This window comes from Melanotaenia boesemani, chromosome 13 (assembly GCF_017639745.1).
Source record: "Melanotaenia boesemani isolate fMelBoe1 chromosome 13, fMelBoe1.pri, whole genome shotgun sequence".
NCBI lineage: Eukaryota > Metazoa > Chordata > Actinopteri > Atheriniformes > Melanotaeniidae > Melanotaenia > Melanotaenia boesemani.
In genome coordinates, this window is record NC_055694.1 from 12,019,353 (window position 1) to 12,029,029 (window position 9,677).

At 39.7% G+C, this 9,677-nt stretch overlaps 1 protein-coding gene across 2 annotated transcripts; it reads left to right on the plus strand.

The window, feature by feature from the left end:
* The first annotated feature begins 270 nt into the window (after positions 1–270).
* Positions 271–9,474, plus strand: abtb1 (ankyrin repeat and BTB (POZ) domain containing 1). Of its 2 annotated transcripts, XM_042004586.1 has the most exons (13): positions 271–499; positions 735–793; positions 1,104–1,166; positions 1,247–1,302; positions 1,418–1,562; positions 1,694–1,853; positions 1,963–2,008; positions 5,368–5,484; positions 5,605–5,717; positions 5,800–5,898; positions 5,999–6,166; positions 6,867–7,067; positions 8,377–9,474. In XM_042004586.1, exons 5-13 carry the CDS (start codon positions 1,528–1,530, stop codon positions 8,581–8,583), a joined length of 1,146 nt encoding a protein of 381 aa, XP_041860520.1. In that variant the 5' UTR covers positions 271–499; positions 735–793; positions 1,104–1,166; positions 1,247–1,302; positions 1,418–1,527; the 3' UTR covers positions 8,584–9,474. The 2 variants fall into 2 exon arrangements, with proteins under 2 accessions (XP_041860520.1, XP_041860519.1); XM_042004585.1 differs by lacking the exon at positions 735–793.
* Positions 9,475–9,677: the final 203 nt, after the last annotated feature.

A 9,677-nucleotide genomic window follows, 5' to 3' on the forward strand; every position in this document is an offset into this window, starting at 1 on the left:
GAAAATAACATGACTTATGTTGCATTGAAGTTACCAAAATTAGCTCGGATATTCCGATTTCATAGCATTTAATAGACTGGCACACTATTAGGGCTGCTATTTGGATGGTCGGTTTACTACTTGTAAAAAAAACAGTTTTTGTCACGTATCATATATAAATATGAAGAAGAATTGCTAAACCCACATTTGCCATCGTTTTAGGTTTCACTTCTAATTCTTACATGAGGTGCATAAACGCAATCTAGTCACGTGACTTCTGGACCATTTTGACCAAAACATAGAGCACCCGTAGGTTGTCAACAACTGTTCAGAAGGTGTGTGAGACTGCAAACTTTCTCAGCATCCACCGAGCAGCCTTTGAAGTTTCATCAAACCATCACTCACCTGTCCGGTAGACAGGCCGTCTCAATGCATTACAGAGGACCGAAAACACCGAGGCGACCATGGATGTGTACGATTTATTTAGTAGTTGCAGAAAGGGCGACATTTGTAGAGTCAGGTAACCAGTGACTCTGTTGACGTTATTTTTCTTTAGCTAAGTCCTGTTCTGAAAACATTTACGCAATATAGCTGCAGTTAATATCATTAACTAACAAAAAAATTTGCCTTTATTTGCTCTGCAGTTTCGTTGCTTGACGCTAAGCTCATTGTTTTGCATATTAACGTAGAGCAGAAGCCGTGTGGCTAACATTAGCTCTGATGACCCAGCTTGTAACTTTAGCTAACATTTGTAGGTCAGCTTCCCGGTTTCCAGATGTAACGAAGCTGTCAGTGTCAGATGCCCAAAAAGATGGTACGTTTATATTTTCTGTACAGTGGCAAAGTCCAAATATTCACCAAACAACGGTACAATAAAGCTCTGCAGAATGCCCTATTTTAAGGTTCAAATGTATAATATAAAAGTTGCAGTTAACATAACAACAGGGGATGTGAATAAATTAAATATGCCCTGTGCAAAGCTATATTTAGTCTACTCTGCATGTTGAAACCAGGAGTTTGTCTTGCATTTGTTTGTCTACTGAAAAGGACTGACTTTGTTTTGCTTGGTTCGTCTACTGTGCGAGCATTTCACTGTAACCACCATTTTTCTTTCTTTCTGTAAGATACCTTGTTGAGCAACGAGACGTGGACCTCAATGTGAGAGATAAGTGGGACAGCACCCCTTTGTAAGTACAAGGTTTTGGAGTTAATCTTAACACTACATCCTTACTGCAAATACATGAAACATAAACACTTTGTCCATCAGGTATTATGCCTGCCTTTGTGGTCATGAGGAGCTGGTCCAGTACCTGTTGGCTAGTGGTAAGGCAGAAATTTGTTTTTGGTTTGAATAACACTTATAATAAAGAGGGGGGAAGAAAAACGTCTTTTTTTCTAATGTTTTTAAAGTTTTTTTTTTTTTTTGCTTGACTTCCAGGTGCCAAGTGTGAAGCCAACACTTTTGATGGGGAGAGATGTGTGTACGGCTCTCTGAATGACTCCATCCGACGCCTGCTCAAAGATTATAAGTGCGTCAGCGTCCGTGCTATGCAGCGGAATGATTTTAACTACTTTCTGCACTTGTAAGTTCCCTAGCTATTTCAGTTCTTAGGAGTACAAAACAAAATGACAAACCGTATACCATCTTTACTGTTTGTAAAGGGAAAATGCAGTCTTTTCATCTAAAAAGTGTTTTTTTGCATTATACCTTCAGGTTACTTGAGCAGGGTCAGCACAGTGATGTCAAGTTCCTGGTTCACGGGCAAACATTTCCAGCCCATCGATGCATTCTCAGCGCACGCTCAGAGTACTTCACTGAAATGTTTGAGACTAAATGGAAAGGAAAGAACCTTATCACTCTCAAGCACCCTTTGGTAAATAAAAATGTTTACTGGCTTATTTATTCTGGACTCTCTACTCTGACTTTATATTGTCCAGTAGAATACCGGTTATACCAGTACAAATAAATAATGTTGATTTCAGATCAATCCTGCCGCCTTTGGAGCCATCCTGCAGTATTTCTACACAGGTGAGTGTGTGTCCGAGCTGTAAAAATAAATGTTTTCAAACTTTTACGCTCAAGAATAAGAAAAAAGAAAACCTTTATTTGTCCCTCAGTGGGGAAATTGCTTTGTTGCAACAGTACAGGTGCAGTAAGCAGAAGCATGCCGGTGATAGGAAAAAGAACACACACACACACACAATAAGTAATGATATGTACAGTATATGGTCTGACAGGGTGAGTATGTTCAGTATATTAATATGTACATAAACATGTATATAAAATAGGGCTGTCAAAAAATTAGTTAACAGCTTTAATTAATTTATGTAATTAATTGCATTAAAATAAGGCAGGAACACTGACCAGGAAAAAAAAGTGTTAAAAGTGAAGAAAAACATGTAAAACAAACAGCCAGTGATCTGTTTTATCAGCAGGCATTTACTTTGGTTGATGCGGCTGTAGGACTTTTATCACTGCCGCACAAACACTTACACTTCAATGATAAAAGGAAAAACCTGTTTTTATCCAGATCATCAATTTTATCAGAGTTTCTTCATCAATGTTGCTTGTTTAACTTTAATCGTCTCATCTGGTGGTTTTATGGCAGATATTATCACCATGGAGACGGTTGGTGAGATTATGATATATGAATTCTGTATTATGATCTAGAACATGGTAGAGATGATTTAGAACAACATATAGAAGAACATTACATGCTGCATTTACTGACCCGTGGACATCTGACGTTTACCCAAGGGAAGGTCCGTTAACAGTAAATTTTGTAGCATTGGTTCGTTCTATTGATACAATTCAGTAAAATCGGGCAAATTTCAGGTATATTAAAAACTTGCGAATGGTGATTATTTCGAAATGATTTGAAATTTGTGATTAATTTGAAAGCTGTGATTAATCATGATTAATTCATTTAAAAGCTGTAATTAATCTGATTACAAATTTTAATAATTTGACAGCACTAATATGAATATGTAAACACAGTTTGCATGTGTTCATTGTGAAGTCTGACAGCTGCAGGGAGGATAGACCTGTGGTATCTTTCCTTTGCACAGCGAGGATGGATCAGTCTGTCACTGAAGCTGCTCTCCAGAGCAGACAGGGCGTCCTGCAGGGGGTGGGACTCATGGCCCAGCATGGATGTCAGTTTTGCCAGGACCCTTTTGTCACCTACCTTGTGCACTGAGTCCAGAGAACAGCTCAGGACAGAGCTGGACTTCCTGATGGCTTTGTCCAGCTTCTTCCACTCCCTTGCTGTGATGCTGTTGCTATAGCAGACTACACTGTATGGGATGGCTGATGCTACCACAGAGTCATAGAAGGTCCTCAGGAATTCCTTCTTCACTCCGAAAGACCAAAGTCTCCTCAGAAGACAGAGCCTGTTCTGACCCTTCCTGTACAGTGTGTCCATGTTGTGAGTCCAGTCCAGTTTATTGTTTATGTGAACACCCAGGTACTTACAAGAGTCCACTCTCTCAGTGTCTGTTCACTGGATGTTCGCTGGTGAAGGGAAAGCAGACTGGCATCTACGAAAATCCCCCACTATCTAGGTTGTTTTCCCTCTTTTGATTAGGAAGTGGTTTTGCTGACACCAGTCCACAAAGTTATGCGTCAGTCATCTGTGCTCCACATCGTCGTCCTTAGTAATCAGCCCAACAATCACAGTCATCTGAAAACTTCTACAGAACGCAGCTGTCCGTGTTGTGTCTGAAGTCTGCAGTGTCCAGCAGTGTCCAGCTCTGGAGAGCAGAGAAACGGGGCCAAGAGGTTCCCCTCGGGGACACCTGCGTTGCAGGTCAGACACACAGTCCCAGGCTCTTACAAACTAGGGCCGATTTGTGAGAAGTGCAGAATCCAGTCTGCTACATAAAGGTCCACCTCTCTCCAGTTTGGCTTTCAGGAGCATCAGCTGGATGGTGTTGAAGGCACTGGAGAAATAAAAAAGCATGATTCTCACAGTGCTGCTGGGCCTCTCCAGGCGAGCCAGGGCATGGTGTAGCAAGAAGATAACAGCGTCTTCCACTCTGACACCAGGTAGGTAGGCGAACTGCAGTGGATCCATGGAGGGTCCCACCATGGAGCAGAGATGTCCCAGGATGAGTCTGTCCAGTGTCTTCATCAGATGAGACGTGAGAGCCACCGGCTTGTAGCTGCTGAATTCTCTGGCGTGAGATGTCTTTGGCACTGGTACCACACATTAAGGCTCAGATTGAAGACATGCTCCATAACTCCACACAGTTTATCTGCACAGGACTTAAGAAGCCTGGAGCTGATGCCGTCTGGTCCAGCAGCTTTTTTCCTTGATCCTCCTCAGCTCCTTTCTCACCTGGGCTGCTGTAAAGGAGAGGGGTGGGCAGGGGGGGCATTCAGTTCTTTTCTGAAGCTGTTCAGTGACCAGCACTCAGAACTATTTCCAGTTGTTCATATAAATATGTCTTAACTGTTCAGACTTATTCTTGAAAAAGCAGTTAATTAGTTGCATATGTAGTTAGTAGAAAAGATTACCCATATGAAATCAGTAAAAAAAAAGTCTGTTGTCTCACCAATTAAGAGGCAGAAGCCCCTTTATTCTGAAATACAGATTTCTTTTTTGTAGTCACAATTTTAAATAAATTGACACAGTATTCTGCTCAATTGATAACCTAGTCTTGCAGTTTTTAAGAAAAAAGTCTAAATGTTCGTGTTTCATGAAATTTGGCCTGGGTTTATGTAATGTTGCTGACAAAGAAGTGGTGCATGGAACAAACACTACTGCCCCAGTTCTCCCCTCGGCTAAAGAACCAGTGGCTGCTGTTGGTTGCACCTTCTGGATTTAAGGTACTTGGTTAGTTTTTCTGTGAAACCCCATTTTGTTTGTGATATTTTTGCCATCAGCTAAATAAACAGTTTGATTTACGTAAACAAGCTTCAGACTTGAGGAAAGCTTTAACTAACATGAATCTAAAACAATGATTTGCATAAAGACATCAGATACAAAGAACGTTTGTCATTTCTAATTTACAGAGAAGTGAAGAAGTTTGGGCATAAAAACGGTGAAATAGAGGAGTGATACTTGCAGACTAAAGATATCTTTTGAACTCAAAGAAAAATTTAAATTAATCTGGGAATTTGGTGGCAAGTGTGGGTTGCAAACATGGATTTCTCAAATGCACCTTTTAATGGGGAATTTGAGTGAGCTGGTATAGGAGGCCAACTTTATTGAAGCAAAAAGAAAAATGGTTCTGAGATGAGATTTACCAAACCAGCACAGTGAATGCGATTATGTGATTTTATCCTGAATTCTACTTTCCCAATCTTTGTGATGTTTGTGAAAATACAATTTGAAAACAAAAGGTGTGAATATAACTTTCCATTCATTTTTACACATGTCACAGGACGAATGGATATTGATATAAGTCTTGTGGAGGACAGCAGGCGACTCGCTAAGCAGTGCAAAATGACTGATCTGATAGAAGAGCTGGAAAATAAATGTAAACAGGTGTATGAATTTGGTAAGCCAGAACTGTTTCACATATAACAAATTTTTATCTGTAATTCTCTAAGCTTTTTTCTGGAGCTTCTGTTGATCTGATGATTGATCAGTGTCGTCTCTTTGTACTTTCATTCTGAAGTGTCCAACAAGCCGGGAATCTGTGTGAAAGTTCTCAGCCTGGAGCCTCAGACCTGTCAGCTCCAGGAGGAGATGGCTCAGTTAGCAGACTGTGCACTACCCACCGAACTAAGAGTAAGCAATTGATAGCAGTGAAATATTTAATGTCAATACACCGTAGCTGCTGTTCTGTACAATAACTGTTGATTCTCCTCAGGTTGGATTTGGTGAACTTCCCTTTAACAGAGTCGACCGTTTCCCTACTTATCCTGACATCTGCTTCAGAGTAGATGGCTATGATTTCTTGTGTCATAAGGTAAAAAGCTCACACAGCATTCCTCAGACACACACTACACAAAAGTCTCCACCCTAACACATCAAGATAATGTGCATATTGTGTCTGTGTGTGTATCCAGGCGTTTTTCTGTGGACGTAGTGATTATTTTAAAGCGTTACTGGAGGACCACTTCAGTGAGGGAGAGCAGCTGCAGTCCCAGCCCAGCACCCCAGTGATAACTTTACACAACATCTCCCATGAAATCTTCATCCACATCATGTATTACATCTACACTGATGACACAGAGGTTTGTGCACAGTTTGGAGTCAGACTTGTGTTTGTGGTATATTAAATTTAAAACCTCATATTTAGCCTCAGCTAATCATTATTTTGAATTTCTAGCTAGAACTTCTAGTAATCTGATTCAATATTTAGATTCTTATGAGAGCTAATTTTGGCTGTAGCAGCCAGCAAAAATACCTTTCATTGCACCAAACAAGTCACAGACTAGTTTTAGATGCAGTGTGGTGAACATTGTGGCATATTTAGCAGCCAAAGAAACAGACATACATGTCAGAAGGTGGGAAACAAAATTGTACTACATGAAAAAGCAAGTTTTGCTCTCGCAACATATTTCAAATGAAGGCAAATGTTTTCAGTGGTTCTGTAATTCAGCCAGTATTCTTGACATATGAATTAAATTGATATTTTGAGATGATCTTGTGTTTACAGCCAACTTAGAATTTGAATAATATGGAACACATTTCCTCTGATTTCCTTAGTTGTCACTGTGTTCACATCCTCAAACATGGCTAACCAAACTCTCCTTGCCAGTGGAAAAATTGCCACCAAAACAATTATTTAAAAAGCAAAGGAAAAAAAGTAATCATCAGAGACTGATTTGGTTTCCTGCTGACATTTTAAAACTCCCTTTACAACACCGCTAACGCTTCCTGAATGCTCGTCATTATGGTTTAATGCCTGATGGGTTCCTCTCTCCCGTCCAGCTGACGATGGAGAACGTGTTTGACGTGCTGTGCGTGGCTGACATGTATCTTCTGCCGGGGCTGAAGCGACTCTGTGGGAAGACGCTTGCGAAGACTATTTGTGAGGACAACGTCCTGCACTTGTGGAAGACCGCCAAGCTCTTCCGGCTCTCCCGGCTGGAAGATCAGTGTACAGAGTTCATGGCCAAGATCATCGAGCGGGTGAGTTGAAAGTAGCGTGAGCTTAAATATGGTTGAAAGAGATGAGATGTTGCAGCTGGTGGCTCCTTTTGGTTCCTTACCATACATTTGCAGGTATTAACATTGGTATTCTGGGTTCAGTTGGCGCCTTAAAGAATCTGAGACTTTACTGTAATAAAATAGTTTAACATTTTGGGAAATACAATGACTCTGTTTCTTATCAATGAGAGAAGTTGGGATTCAGTTTTTATAATTATACCTTCAGCACGAAGGGGGGTAGTTTTACTTACATTTGTAGGACACAGAATTTCGGATCTACCGCTGTCTCTACATTGGTATTTTAAAGTATTACCTTAGACTAATATGTTTAAACTTGTAACCAGCATCACAAATAAAACTAACCAATCCCAGCTACAGTGGACCAGGAATTCTTGTCGTCTTCAGAGTGAAATTACAGATAGCTTCAACAACTTCACCCCCACCATCAGAGAGGCATGACTCACAGCAAGATAAAGTCGAGAAAACATTCTAAATATAGCACACACTTTAACTGATAATGATTTTTAAAAGGACTTGAAGACATCTGTTCACTGCAGCTGGTTAGGGTTTTAACCTGCAAACAGGAGGCCACGTAGGCCATCATTAACAGGAAGTAATAAGGACTTTATGCTGCTTTGAGTTTATTTAACAGACTAAACAAAAAGCAATATTGCCTTAAAAGTAAATGCATAACTGACTGTATATATAGGACTTAAAAATTTGCAGACCTTGGTTATTGAATGAAACCAAACCATTTCTTAAAGATTGTTCACAAGATCCCTTTTTTTAATAAAAGTGCAAGAATATGAATATTGTAAAATTATAAACAGGAACACAAGAGAGAAAGGAAATGCAGATAACTGCATGAAATATTTGCTTTCATTATTGGTATTTTTCTTAATCTTGAAAGTACACAACTAGCTTTTTTCTGACTCGGCCTTGATAACAGAAGGCTTATTAAATGTCAGCTTCCACAGTCATATGATCTTGTTTTATCTGCTGTTTTAGTTTAGTTAAGTTAGCGTAGTATTTGGGTCTTAAAGCTAGAAGCGCTACATTTTCACAATGTAACAGCAGTTTCTTTATGGGGATCCTAAACTCTGGGAGTCAAGCCTGCTTGGTCTGCCCTCTTTGTGTTGCCTTTGCATGAAAAGCGCTTTATAAATAAAATTTGATTTGATTTGATTTGATTTGATGTTATGCGGATGTTCTGGATATTCTGGTTAGTCCTGTTCAGTCCCCCCTTAAGATGAATTCACGTCTGCGTACCTGTCACGCCCATCTATCACAGCTGGTGGAGCAGGCCGAGTTTGCCGAGATGATCAAAGAGGACGCTGCATCGCTGGAGGAGCGGCACGAGACAGATTCTGTTCCTTTAGTGGACGACATCCGCTACCATATTGCCAGCAACGTGCAGACGTACAGCGCGATCGAGGAGGCCAATCAGAAGCTGGAGGCTTTGGAGGAGCTACTCTCCAGCATTAACATTGACTGTTGAGGGAGTCAGCTAGTTTTCAGTTGCAGCTTCTGTGGAGATGTTAAGGTGGACTTTTGAGGGAGCTGTGGTGCGATAAAAGAGATGAAAAGATAAAACAAAATATGCACGTGTATGTTTCTAATGTTTATTTTATTTGCAGTGTATGTCACAAAGTATACTATATTTGAAGGGAGCTAGTACTGATGTTACCTGGGTGTAATTAGAGCAGTTTAAAGCTTCTTAAAATAGTGGCATACTGAATGTGAGGAAAAAAGTATTTGATGTAAGGGTATATGTGTTAAGTTCTTCAAGATGGATTGTGAGAAATGTGTTTTTTTTTTCATATTTACAACAGAATATGTTTGCATTGCACATGCATGAATTTATTTTAACCATTAATTGCAGCTACTAGACTTAAGACTGGTTGATTTTCCTTCTCTTTTTAAATGTAGTTGTCCCTGAATATGATCATATATCATGTGGAGCTTGATCCAGTTTTATTTTTGATTTTTAAAAAAAGCCAACTTAGTCAATGCCATGATCTACACCCACACTTAAAAACGACATGTTACAGAATGTTGATGTTCGCTTTATTTGCTCGGAAAGTATTCTGTTCTTCAAACTTCAATCTTGATTCAAATATACTTATTTTATATTTGACTGGATTTTTGCAACTGTGGTTCACCTCATTGTAAGAGTGACATTCCTCCAGTGTGAATTCTAACACTTAACACCCTCTAACGTATGCATTTTGTTTAAACCTTAAATTCTAAATATTTTTGTCCAGCAAACGTATTTGCCTCCCGTGTGTACTGGAACATGAAGTCGTTTGCTGTGTTGTCCATCTCTTATCTCCCACTGTTGATGAACATTTGCCCCAAATCTAACTAATTAAACCTTGTATTGCAAGTACAAGTAGTGTTTCATTCACTAAACTAGCTAAAGTTTAATCTTGTTCTAAGTCATTGTGCTTTCTTTAAATTGAAATGCTTTGACTAATACTTGTTTTAGAGGTGCCACTAGCTCCAGGAATGACATTTTGGGTCCAAATTTGTTAAATACTTGAGTTCATGACATTCCCATTAGCTGTAGCTGCAGGGAAGCACTTCACGGAT